Source organism: Monodelphis domestica, chromosome 1 (genome assembly GCF_027887165.1).
Source record: "Monodelphis domestica isolate mMonDom1 chromosome 1, mMonDom1.pri, whole genome shotgun sequence".
NCBI classification, from domain to species: domain Eukaryota; kingdom Metazoa; phylum Chordata; class Mammalia; order Didelphimorphia; family Didelphidae; genus Monodelphis; species Monodelphis domestica.
In genome coordinates this window covers 27,735,308-27,749,485 of record NC_077227.1, presented here as the reverse complement: position 1 = coordinate 27,749,485, position 14,178 = coordinate 27,735,308, and the positions used below count along the sequence as shown (strand labels likewise).

The window sequence follows — 14,178 nt, the reverse complement described above, 5'->3', positions numbered from 1 at the left end:
GAAAGACACTGAGATTTCAAATCTGAGTAACTGGGAGGAAAGTGACACCCTGAACAATAAGAGAGTTTCAGATGATGGGCAGGTGGGGTGGGAAGTGAGCTCAGATTTGTACATGTTAAGTTTGAGATATTTATAGAATGTTCAGTTAAAGATGTCCAAAAGACAATTGGTGATGCAAGAGTGGAACTTGGGGAAAAGAAAATAATTAGCATTAGATATGTAGCTCTCATGGGTAGCTAGCTGGCACAGTGGAGAGAGTGTTAAGTGTGGAGTTAGAAAAATGAGTCTGTGAGTTTAATCAGACCTCAGAAATTACTAGCTGTGTGATCCTGTGTAAGTCATTTAACCCTGTTTGTCTTAATTTCCTTATCTATAAAATGAGCTAAAGAAGGAAATGTCCAAGGACTCCAGTCTATAAACCAAGAAAACCCCAAATGGGGTCATGTGTAATTTGAATCTGTTACCCTAAAAACTATGACCCCCAGAAATACTATGATCCCCAGCAAAACTACAATTCCCAGTACCCTACTCACTTCCATGCTGATGTAGACAGGATATAAATTGGGTGTAGTTCTGTCTTTAGCATTCTTTCCTTCCTGTTGCAGCATTAGAGGAGCGGGTTTTTTGAGTAGGTAGAAAAACTTAGTCACATGGTTCTATTATGTCAGATAATAAAACTTTGTACAAATAATACTTGAATTATTGGACATTGATTTAAATCTTACAGTCACAAAGAGTTGGACATGACAGAAATGATTGAACAGTAACAAAAGTACTCCTGAAAATTATGTTCATAGATAGAAATGAACATGTATGAGTTAAGGAGACCTCCATTTGCGGTCAGAAAAGAAAATCCCAGACTGGACCTTGGGGGATAAACATCACCTGGATGGAGTTTGGAAAAGGAGATTGGGGAGAGGTCAGACAGGAAGAGAACAAAATGAGAGAGCAAAGTTAAGAAAATAAGAAATTGAAAGTATCTGGGGAAATAGATCAGAAAGCATGAGAACTGAGAAAGAGTCATCAGATTTGGCAACTAAGATGACCCAAGATTTTGTAAAAAACATCTGGGGTTGAATTACGAGGATGGGGTTAGACTACATAATACCTAGAATATAAGAGATGCTAAAATTGAGGTATAGACCTTAAACAACTTTCTTAAAGGGGTTGAGCTGTAAAAGTTCAATTAGTCTCTAGTAATAAAAGTATTATATTTTATGAGGTTTATTAAGATTATTAGAAATCAAGGAAACAAAATAATAAACCACATGCCTAGGGCTGATTAGCCCATTCCCAGCCTACTTACTACATGTTGCAATGTTGGAGTAGGGGAAGAGAGTAGAGAAAGTAGGCATTACATCCAGTTTAAATACAAATTGTGATCTCGCCCAGGTGGGGACTCAGGTGAGATTATAGGGAATTCTGGGAAGTACCAAGGACTTCTGGGGATTGAAGTCTGGGGTTCAAATCTCCATTTTTACATAGCCATGATGGGAGGACAGACATAAGATGCTAGTCAGTACAGATGATGAAATGAATAAAGAGAAGCACTTTATTTTTTAAGTAAAAATTGCTGGAAAAGCCCTATCCATGCCTACAGTCAGCAGAGGAAAAACAAATAGAGGGGGAAGGGTAATAGAAGATTAGAAAGAAGGTATGAAAGATGTTCAATCTACTGGAGAGGTTGTGTTGGAATGTAATTAAGATTGCATGGACAGGTGGTGGTTTTGGCAAAGACTTCAGAGAGACAATAATGTGGGGGAAATGTCTGAGTCACATGAGATGATGAGGGAAGAAGAGCAAACTCAGGGAAAGACCTCAATGTTTTTTCATTGAAATAGGAAGCAAAAAATTGGAATGAAATGATAGAGATAAATCTGCCATGGAAAGGCAAGGGGTGGATGAAAAGGATTAGGATAACTATGGTGGTCAGTTGAAAATAGAATTAGGAGGAATAAAAGGATTGGCTTGTGGCTTTCATGACTAAGACAAGTTTGCAGTAGACTCAAAATTGTATTATTTCTTTCTCCAGCAGCTTTTGGTAGCTCATGAATAGGAGAAAAGGTAGCAGTTGTTGCCAGTAATACAATGTTGAGGATTGGCAAGGCATGACTGATGATAGGAAAATGGGCCAACACTTTAGAATGTGCAATACACTATAGACTTAAATTAGTTCTTAATTATAGGAAAAGGGAGGAGAATGTGACCAGTGGAGAACTGATGGCCTGGGAAAGCCACTAAGCTGGTAGTTCTCATCATAGAACAATTTCATCTTTATTTCTGGGTTAATCTTAGCAATACTTATCAAACTTAGAACTACCCTGATGACAGGTTGGTGACAAAAGTAATTATAGCTCTTTTCCATTGGAGGAAAATAACCATGAAATTAACGTACCTTCTCCAGTTTGTTTAGGAAATGAGGCATTTTCAGGATTAGAAACTGAGAAGCCAATGACTGAAGGAAGGGAAAAAACATTTATTAAACAATCTCTATGTGCAAATTATGGTACTAAGTGCTAGGGATACAATAGAGATGTAAGGCATTCCCTACACTCAAAGAGATCACATTAAAACAGAGGAGGCAAAACACTGGCAAAGTTCAGATGTCAAGGTCTCATGATCCTTAGGGTGCAGTGGCACAGCTGATAGTATGCATTTTCCTTAATGTCATTTGTATTGATACAATTTTATTAGTTTCTGATGTTGAACTCTTTAAAAAGGGCAAATACTTTAATGAGGATTACTATTAAAGCATTTGACATGCCTTATCTTCCCAGGAATTGTCTTAATGGCAACTTTGGAGTCTGGACCTGAAGCTGAGGTGGTAGCTTGGGAGGAGCTTCTCCTCTCATGGTCCTCAGGTGCCAGGCCCTGGGCTTTCTCCATTGGGTGGTCAGAGTGGCATATATGGCCTCCTATCCCTCCTTTAGGGTGCCTTGTTTTTTCCAGGTAGTCTAGCTTATGTGTTTTTGTTGGTGAGAACTGCTGGCACTTCTTCGTAGAAATCACTTCCTCCAGATGATAACTGCAGAGATGGAGCTAGATGTTGGACTTCCAAAATTTTGAAAGTATTTGGGAGCTTAAATGCCCATGGTGGCAATTGATTGGAAATTGATATTAAAAGGGGCAAAGAAGATTAGCACCTTCACATATGCTAATCATTCCTTGATTCTAGATGTTTTGAAATGATCTAGTGAGTTCTCTATAACTTCCACATAGCCTCACAGTTCATGGAGTCTAGAATCCTCACTTGGACACATGACTCTATGAAGCAACTATCATTAAAATATTCCATCCTCTTCATGCGAGCAAATACAATTATGACCAGTCATCAAGAGAGCAAGGGCTGATTTCGACTTTTGCAATTGCTTAATATTTTGGTGGTGGTTGTAATTTCCTCCATCTGCCTGTCTATTACCTTTGATTTTAGAGGTAACTGAGCTGTATCTCCATTTATGTTCATTCCCATATGCCAAGAGTCATTAAATCTGCTCTTGTTTCACTGCATAAGGGAGGGAACTGGAAAATATTTTCTGACTAGGAAGAAAATCATGTGGCTATCATTAGTAACTACTAATGGTCACCAGTTCTTTACCATGTTTCTATAAATTTAAAAGAATCTTTAAGGAAAAAAAAACTCAATATAGAATGCTGTTTAATGTTTAATGAATATAAATTAAGAACTACCAAAGAAAGACTTCTAACTCTCATACACACACACACACACACACACACACACACACACACACACACACACACATATATATATATATATATATATATATATATATATAATTCCAGTCCTCTTCTCTCTCCAGAATTGGAGTCCAGAATCTTAGTCCATTCATGAGGATATCACTTGCTTCTTATAGAATACAAACTCCTTGATGGCAGTAACTTATTTTTTTTCCTTTTCTCTTTCTATCCCCAGTACATAGCACAATTCTGTGTTCTGATGGTTATTTATTAATACTTGGAGGCTTCCTAATTCAGCCAACTGATTGCCTCTTCTAAATGTGAAATTTTACTCATAATTTTCCCACCTTATCTCTCCCCATCTTTTTTTTTCAATAAACAAATTCATCTTCTCTTCCTTCCTCACCTCCTCAAACAGGGCTGGAAAAAGAATGAAAAATAAAACTTTTCCTAAAAACAAATACACATAGCCAAGTTAACCAAATTCTCATACTCATCGTCATCCAGAATCATGACTCATCAGTGAAATAAACAGAGTTTTTAAGTCATTTCAAATTCTTTGATTTTACAATGTTATGGTTTAAATTGTTCTTTTCTACTCTTTTCCTCTTGCATTATACACAGCTTTCCAAGTTTCTCTGAAATGGTCCCTTTTGCCATTTTTTCCTTATCACTTTTAAGTAGAGCCTGGAGAAAAGAAGACTCAGGTTGTACATGATAAGTACCTTCAGGTATTTGAAGAACTGTTTTATGTATTAGGGATTAGACTTGTTCCTCATACATGCAAGGGTAGAGTTCATATCATTGACCGTATAGAGGAAAGGGGTCATAGAGATACAAATTTAAGACTGATGTTATGGGGAAAATGCAGAGGATGGGCACATTTCAGAATGAGAACTCCCAAAAAGTGGAAGGAATACTCTGATTGGTAGCCAACACCTCCTCACCAGTGATTTCAAAAAGAGAAAATCAATCATTTTTCACCAGGTATATTGTAGTGGGAGGTGGCTAGGTAGAGCAGTGGATAAAGAACCAGGCCTGGATTTAGGAAGACTTGAGTTTCAGTGTAGCTTCATACACTTACTATCTGTGTAACCCTGGACAAGTTACTTCATCTGTTTGTCTCAGTTTCCTCTAAAATGATCTGGAGAAGGAAGGAACAAACCACTCTAATATTTTTCCAATAAATATCCAAATATGGTTATGAAGAGTCATAGATGACTGAAACAACTGAACAACATCACAAATATTAAAGCTTGGAGTCTATTTTTTTGACATATTCAGGTTAGACAATATGGCCTCTTAAAGTCTCTTATAACTCTGAAATTCCTTAATTCTTATACACACAATTCTAAGGCAATGGCCTCTGACCTCAAGATATCATAATCCTTTACAGGCATTTAGGTTATGTACTGAACAGATTACTTGGCCAGAAAAACTTGAATTTAAATCTGGCATTAGACATTCTTTTATTGTGGGACCTCTTATACTTCTGTATGCCTCGATTGTTATTGTTTTTTCCCTCAACTGTATAAAGGGTATAAAAATATTATCTGTTGTGATCACAATGTTATTGTAAGGACCAAATAAGAAAATATTTGTAAAGTGTTGATTACAATGCTTGACACAGAGAAATTGTTTGACAAATTCTTATTCCCTTCTTCCCCCTTTCCTTTTTTCTACTAAATAAAATGGATTTCCTCTTGGAAATTTGATTATTATCTCTGTCTCTCTGTGGGTCTCTATCTCTGTCTCTATATGTTTCTCTGTCTTTGTCTCTGTCTCTCTGTTTCTCTTTCTCTGTCTCTCTCTGTCTCTGTCTCTGTCTCTCTCTCTGTGTGTGTGTCTCTCTGTCTCTCTCTCCCTCTCTTCCATTTAGTTAACGAGTCTTATTCTTTCCTCCGGTTCATTATTGCTTTGGGCACAATAATATTCTATTACCAGTAGATACCACAATTTGTTCAGCCATTCCCCAACTGGAGGGCACAATTGGAGGGTATCCCTTCATTCTCCAAATTTTTGCCACCACAAAGAGCACAGCTGTGAATATTTTTAAACAAGTCTTTTTCCATATTATCTCTTTGTGGTATAAACCCAGCAGTGCTATGGCTGGATCAAAGGTCAGGCAGTCTTTTAGCGCCCTTTGGGCATAGTTCCAAATTGTTCTCCAGAATGGTTGGATAAATTCACAACTCCACCAGCAATGCATCAATGTCCCAATTTTGCCAGAACTGCTCCCACATTTATTATTTTCTTTTACTGTCATATTGACTAATCTGCTAGGTATAAGGTGGTACATCAGCATTGTTTTGATTTGCATTTCTCTAATTATGAGAGATTTTGCATGCTTTTTCATTTTCTTATTGATATTTTTATATCTTTATCTGAAAACTGCCTATTAATGTCTTTTGACCATTTGTCATTTGGGGAATGAGTTGTTCCCCAATTCTGTATGATTTTATTATTTTCTGTATAATTGATAGCTCCTTATAAATCTGAGAAATTAGAACTTTGTCAGAAGTTTTTGTTATAAAAGTTTTCCTCCAATTTTTTGCTTTTCTTCTAGTTTTGGTCACATTGGCTCCATTTTTACAAAATCTTTTTAATTTAATGTAATCAAAATGATTCATTTTACATTTTGTAACATTCCCTATCTCTTGCTTGGTCTTAAAATCTTTCCTTTCCCCAAGATCTGACAAGGTATACTATTTTATATTCACCTAATCTACTTATAATTTCCCTCTTAATATTTAAGTCACTTACCCATTCTGAATTTATCTAATATAGGATGTGAGATATTGATCTAAACCTCATCTTCCCCATATTGTTTTCCAATTTTCCCAGCAGTTTTCTTCAAATAGTAGATTCCTATCTGAGGACATTTGTCACCTCACCTGCCCCTCTAAAAAGTTTGCCATCACTGTTCTAAGTACTCTATTGTCTGAAAGATGTCTAAAGGGCATAGGAATTAACATACTTATCCAGCCATACAGTTAGTGTTAAAGTTGGGGTTTAAATCCATGTCTTCTGGCTCTTTCTACAGCATATACTTAATAAGTACTTTGTGCTAAAGACAAATAATTCTCCAATCATGTTTCATCATGTCAGATTCTGCATTGCCTCATTTTAGGGTTTCTTGGCAAAGATACTAGAGTGATTTGCCATTTCCTTCTCCAGCTCATTTTACAGAAGAAGAAACTAAGGCAAAAAGAGTTTAATTCTTTGTCCAGGATCACCTAGCTAAAAATGCTTGATATTAGATTTGAACTCAGAAAGGTGTGTCTTCCTGTCTTGAGGACACACACTGTACCTACTTTCCCTCCTAGTTGCCCCACAGAGAATAAAAACAGAAATCTAAAATAGTATCTTCTCTCAAGAACTTTGGTTCAAATACTAAACTTTTGTAAGACTCTTAAACTTGTAATTATTTTATAATTTTAGTCATTTGTAAAATAAGGTTTTACTAGATAGCCTCTATAGCCCAATCTAGTTAGAAATAATAATCCAATAATTCTATGCACCTGGAATTCTGTTTTTTAAAGGAGGATAATACATAACTTACTACATGATTTTTATTTGCCCTGCTTGGTCATTTGGTGATGTCCAGTACATACTTCAAATGAAAACTGCTCTTAAGTTCAGTAAAATATTTTACGAATCAGATTATCTCATTTTTTAGGCTAAAATGACTCAACTGCCTGAGGCTGAAAAGGAAAAGATAGCTGAGCAAGTAGCTGATTTCAAGAAAGTCAAGAGCAAGCTTGATGCTGAGATTGAGATCTGGGATGATACTAGTAATGACATCATTGTCCTGGCCAAGAAGATGTGCATGATTATGATGGAGATGACAGACTTCACCAGGTAATTATGCGGAAAATGATGTATAATATTTATAAGTGTTAGAAGTAGTTGTCATGCAGGTAAAACATCAAGGTTTCCCAGTGGCAGGTGCCAACGTCTTGCAAAGACTGAACGAGAAAGCAAATGAAAAGGAAGGAATTAGGTGTGTATCATTTCAGAACTTCAGTGAGAGTAGACAGGGCAGTATTTAACCTTAAACGAAGTTTGATGATGACTGTCAAAAGTTTTCTTTTAAAAGATTCCTATTCAACATGCTTATGTTTTCATATTTTCATTCTCTGAAGAAACATGAACTCCTGCAGTAAACAAATGGCTAAGATTTCCTATAGTCCTTTTTTTCTTTTTCTTTTTTTAAGTTCTTTCCGTTTCTTTTATGATTTTATTATTTAGCTATAAAATTTGGATTGAATCCTGAATAGAATATAGAATTCTCAACATAGAGTCAGGAAGACCAGAGTGTGAATCCTATCTCTGACCCATATTTCTTCTTTGGCCAAGGATAATGTCCTTTACTCTTCTAAGTCCTTCCCTTGATCTAGATGGATGAAAAGCAGGAATGGAGGACTGACCTAGAATCTTAGTGGTAGAGGAATCATAATTGAAACAAATTCCCTTTCCCAGAACACAACTGTTTGTTTTCTGAAATGAATGGGGGCAATAAGCAAGTGCATGAATTTCGAAAAGTATTTATTAAATGTTTACTACATACTAGGCACTCTGCTAAAGACTAAAGACACAAATATTTGTAAACATTTCATTTATTGACTTTAAAGTGCTTAATACCTCATGAGAAAAGACAACATAAATAAGGACTGATGTCCATTGAGGAATGTTTTGCACAAGAAGTAAGGACTGCAGATTGGCATCATTGGGCACTGAATATAGACTTTTCTAGAATAGTGAGAAGGAGTAGCATATGGGTAAAGTGGTACACTATCTCTTGAGTAAATACAATACAAAATATTCACAAGTTAGGAAGCAAAGGTCCTAGATGAGGAGGTTAAATTCTGGCCTAGAAGTGAAGAGTGCAGGGCATTTGGCATAGAATGGAGATCTCTGGAAATTTTTGTGCTGAGTCCAAGTCTAGACAAATTGAATTAGTTGAGGAGGGCAAAGCACCTACTTTGTGCAAATCATTGTTTTAAGCACTGAAAACACAAATAAAGAAGTAATTAAATCTAAGGAGCTTAAATTCAAAAGCACACATAAGAAGTCATGGCTGCATGTCACATGGAAATATGATATAATCTTTGAGGTTCACTGAAAAAGCCAATAAAGAAGCTTTTTAAATATTATATATAGATATACTTGCTATATGTATATGTCTATACATCATACATCATATATATATATATATATATATATATATATATATACACACACACACACATATATATGCATATATTCATTCCGGATATCAAACTGATGGCACCAAGGACTTTCATAAAGTCTATATTTCTTAATCAGAAGCTTAGCATCCTAGAGTGGGAGCTTTGGTTCTGATTTGGAAGTGGACGCTGTAGCTATACAAAGCATGAAGATACTAAGAAAGGTGGTATGGTAGGTCTAGGTACAGGCAAGATGAGATGCATATTATCCAAAAACAAGCCCAGGGTAGGATCCATTGACTTTCCCAGGATATTATAGTTAGTATGTGTCACAAGAAAGAAATTAGAGAATTAATTGAAGATCTTCTTACTCTGAAGATGCCCATCTATATGCTAGGCTAGACCATCTATATGCTAGGCTAGACCAATTCATCCTAATCTATTCAATATGTCTAATGAGTCATTGTATTATGTATCTCATAGGATTGTTGTTAGAACAATGAGATTCAATGGATATGAAGTGTTTCGTGCACCTTGGAGTATTACATATTTCTCAGTCATTATTAAAAAGAGAGGCAGAGATGAACACCCAAAAATATGACAACAAAGAAAAAATTCAGATCAGCTACTCTTCTAGTGGCTGGATATCTAATAATTTTAAAAGTTAGAAACAGAGATCAGATCCAGAGAAGAAAATAGGTGTCTAAAAGCACATGTATTGTTGCATCATCAGAAAGAACAGTCATTCTTAAAGCTGACTTCAATGATATACAATTGGATATGAAGTAAGGTAGCCAATTTGGCAAGACTGATGATCTGGTTCCTTTCACAATACATTCCCGAGATTAAAGGGATAGAGGGTTAGAGTTGGGAAACTCTTGACAGTGAAAAAGTAGGAGAAACTAGAATCACCAAACCAGTTAAGCATATTTAATACCAATGAAAAAAGGAAAAAAATATCAAGTTATTCCATAAGAGTTCATTAAGTAGCCATCAACAAATTAATTAGTAATCAACAAATACTATCTACTAATTGCTTAGCATTGTATTATGTACTAGAGCTAAAAACAACAAAACAACATGACTGGTACCTCCAAGGAGTTCACATTTTAGTAGGAGTAAACATGAATATTTTGGTATATATCATCCTTTAACAGAACTGAGGTTAAGTAATGGCTGATATCTTTCCCATGGAGCAATTAGCAATAGCGGATGGATTGCCAGGCCTTGAGTCAGGAAGACCAAGTGTAAATCTGGCCTCAGACTCTAAAAATGTAACCCTGGAAAAGTCACTTAATTCATTTTGATTGTTTCAATTTCCTTATCTTAAAAATGAACTGAAGAAGGAAATGGCAAACAACTCTAATATCTTTGCCAAGAAAACTCCAAATGGGCTCATGCAGAGTTGGACGTGACTGTATAGCAGCAAAAGCTTTTCAATAAGACAGAATAATGTGGATACCACAAAATTAACCAAGAACCATTTGTATGCATTATGTTTGGTATATGCATTGACATGAGAATGAAGATGATCTTTCAAGGATGGTGCAGCTGGGAGAATTTAGATTTGTTTGAATATTTGGTAATTGCTTATTTTGTTTTTAACTGCTGGTGTTTTTTTTGTATTTTCAAGCTCCTCCCTTTCTAACATGTCATCTACATGGTTCACAAAATAAAATACCAAAATCACAAGTATGATTATTTCACTCTACTGCCAAATACCTTTTTTCACCCTTATTATCCTAAAGATGAAATATGAAATCCTCAGCCTGGTATTTTATTTTATTTTTTAACCAGCCTCTTTGATAACTCCAATTCTTTCTTCTGTCTTTCTACCTTGTATGGTTTGTCTTACTGCCCCACTGGAAATATACTTCCTTCCTATCTCTGCCTCTTACAATCCCTAAGTCATTAAAGAAAGAAAGAACTCAGTTTTCCGAATCTTTGGAAAATGTTTCCTGCTCTGTCCACACCATAGATTCTTTTAGCTTGACTTGGAATCAGGAAGGAAGAATAATATTTCATACTTTGTATTGTAGTACTGAGGGTAGAATGAGATATTTGTAAATTACTTTTTGCAAATATTATTGTATTGTGTAAATGCTAGCTTTATAAATACTAGCTATTACTTGGTAAATATCTATTTTCATAGTTTCTCCCATTAGAATGTAAGGTTTTGAAAATAAGTACTGGTTTTGCCTTTCAGCTCTTTGCTCTCTATAGGATGTAGAAAAGTTGCTTCAGTTGTGTCTGACTCTTTTTTACTTCATTCAGGGTTTTCTTGGCAAAGATACTTCAGTGCTTTGTCATTTCCTTCTCCAATTAATTTTTCAGATCAGAAACTGAGGGAAATAGGGTAAAATTATCTGCCCAGGATCACACAGCTGGTTAGTTTGGAAAGGTTGGAACTCATCTTCTTTTCTTCAGGGCTGGTGCTCTATCCACTGTGCCATTTATCTGCCCTTTATAGCATGTAGTATAATCTCAAAAACTGCTTTTAGATTGATTGTTTTACTATTTCCTGCATCACACCCCATCACATCACTCCTTTGGTCTTTCCTCATGCCACAAATTTGGCCCCAAAATCTTAAAGCCTTTGATGGTTGAATGGAAGTTCTGTCAAGGTCTATCAAGCTTGAAATCCCTTGAGATATCAGTCTAGCACCATCCTTGCTAATGTTCTGAGTGCTAGATCAGTACTGGAATGTGTCGATTTTGATTTTGGCTGAAGTAACTTCAAGATCATCATCTAAAGTTTGGCTGCTCCACAATCCATCAATTGAAAAACATGTTTTCTTGGATAGAATCATGGATCCCTGAGATACTAACTTTCCATACTATTTTTATCTGTCTCCAGTGATTCTGATATTGATATATAGATGGCATTTTCATTTGTGTTTTCAGTTTAGTGGTAAGTTTTTTCCTACATTCATTGCCACCCCCAGACACTTCAATGCTTTTTCTGAAGGCCAAGTACAGTAGTTTATCTATCTTATTACTCTTTTCCACCCACTCAGAATTTCTTTCTGAGCAGGCTATTCAATTTTTTTTACATAGAAGCCTAAGAGAATGGAGGAGGGGGAGTCATGATTGGGAAGGCAGCACTTCTCCATAATGAGTTCATCTGCTTTTTATGTAGCAGTTACCTCTTTGTCCTATCAATAACCGTTTTTATTTCAATAAAAACAAATTTGCTGTGCTTTTAAAATAAATCGTCAGAAAGGCTGTATTCTTTCATTCCATTCATCAGTTAGTGGCTATTTAATAAATAACTAGTAAGGGCAAATTAACCTACTCCATTATATCTAGCCAGAGGCCCATGCCAAATCAGTTCATGAATCTTGTTCTTATCCCATCAGGAAGTTCATCCAAAAGCCTACTGCCACAAGTCTTTTAGATAGGTAGGACAATGCCTGACAGAGCTGGGACTTGGGAAATAAAGTGTCATTTTAAGGAAAAGCAAGGAAGCTAGTATCAATAAATAGCAAATGACCTGGAAGTGAGTAAGTTATAAAAAAAGACTAGAAGGGTAGGGATGAACCAGGCTATGAAAGGTTTTTGAAACTCAAATGATTTTGTCTTCATTTATGGTGGTAATAGTGAGCCAATGGGGGTGATATGATCTGACCTGTGCTTTAGGAAGATCATTTGATGGCTGAACTGAGGATGAATTAGAATGGAGAAAGACTTTTGAAAAGAGGACTATAAACAGGGTTGTTTTTTGTGTTCTATGCGTGAAAAGATTAGGACCCATACCAGGATAGAAACTGTTTAATAAAAGTACAGTAAGAAAGGTATATTCCAGAGATATCAGGAAGGTAAGATCTACAAGACTTGGCAACAGATTGCACATGGAGATGAGAGCCAATGGAGAGGAAGGAATAAAACCTAGTTAAAAACTGAATGAAAGGATAATAATGCCCATGATAATGATAAGAACATTAGGAAGAAGAGATAGTTGCAAAGAAAAATATGTCCAGCTTTGAACAGATGATATTTAATACGTCTACTTGAAATAGTTGGAAATGTTCAAAATGCTCTTATTGAGAGACTTTGTTGAGAGAAAGGTTAATGTTGATCAATTATATGGAAAAATTATCTGCATAAAATCAATAATTGAAACTATGTTATCTGATGAGATCAGCAAGGAAAATAATATATAAGAAGAAGAGAAGAGGACACCAGGACTGAACTTTGGAGGACTCTGTTGCATGCATGATGTAGATGAAGGTTCAGCAAAAGAGAAATAAGAGTGCTCAGCTAAATATGAGTATAATCAAGAGAGAACAATGCCATAAAAACCTTGAGAAAGGAGAATCCAAAGAAGAAGATGATTGAAAAGGTCTAAAACTACAGAGAAGTTAAGAAGAATGAAGATAAAAACAATACAACTTTAAATCTTTTGGGGGGGAATTATGAGAAATCTTTATTGTATTGTCTGCTCCTACTGTCTATTTTTGAGTTACTATTTATCTTTATTTTCAATATATAACAAAACATAATATATAACATAATAATAATAATAACATAATAAATATGTGATTTCTTATAAATAGGTAATAAATTACAATAAATATACTTGTTGAAGAGAAACAAATTATCACTTTAGCTATGTCCAAAAATCCATTTCATTCTTTTATTTTCTCTCCTTCCAACCACTCATACCTCCTCAAGAAGGCAGCTAATATGATATAGGCTGTACATATATTATCATATAATACATATTTTCCTGTATATCATGTTGTAAAACAAGACATATTGCTTACAATAGAGGAAAACCCATGGAAGTAATAAAATGGACTAATGTCTCCATCTGCATTCATGACTCTGACCTATTTCATCATGGGTTCCTTGGACTTGTCTGGATCCTTGCCTTGCTGCTAATAGTTAAGTCATTCAAAGCTGATCATAAAAAATTATTGTTTTAATTGTGTACAGCATTCTTTTGGTTCTGTTCACTTCACTTTGCATCACTTCATATAAGTCTTTAAAGGTTTTTTGTGATTATCTTGTTTGCCGTATTTTAAGGCACAATAGTATTAAATTACAGTAATATGCCAGAGCTTGTTCTGCCATTCCTTATTTAATAGAAATCCCTTCAGTTTCCATGAAAAGATTTTCTATAAATATTTTAGAAGCTAGAGTTTCTTTTTCCTTTTTCCTCAATCACTTAGGAAATAAACCTAATAGTGGTATTATTAGATGAAAAGGTATAGATTTTTAAATAACTTTTTGAGTTTAATTCCAGATTGCTCTTCAAAATGCTTTGATAGATTCATAGTTCTACCCAATA

The 14,178-nt window shown here is 35.2% G+C and overlaps 1 protein-coding gene across 3 annotated transcripts in view; it reads left to right on the top strand.

The window, feature by feature from the left end:
• CTNNA3 (catenin alpha 3) overlaps nt 1-14,178 on the top strand; it is a 2,164,949-nt gene that overhangs the window by 1,948,011 nt on the left and 202,760 nt on the right. For all 3 annotated transcript variants that reach the window (XM_056819226.1, XM_056819225.1, XM_056819237.1), the window contains one exon: nt 7,376-7,557. In XM_056819226.1, coding sequence (XP_056675204.1) covers nt 7,376-7,557 — 182 coding nt within the window. The remainder of the gene's footprint in view (nt 1-7,375; nt 7,558-14,178) is intronic.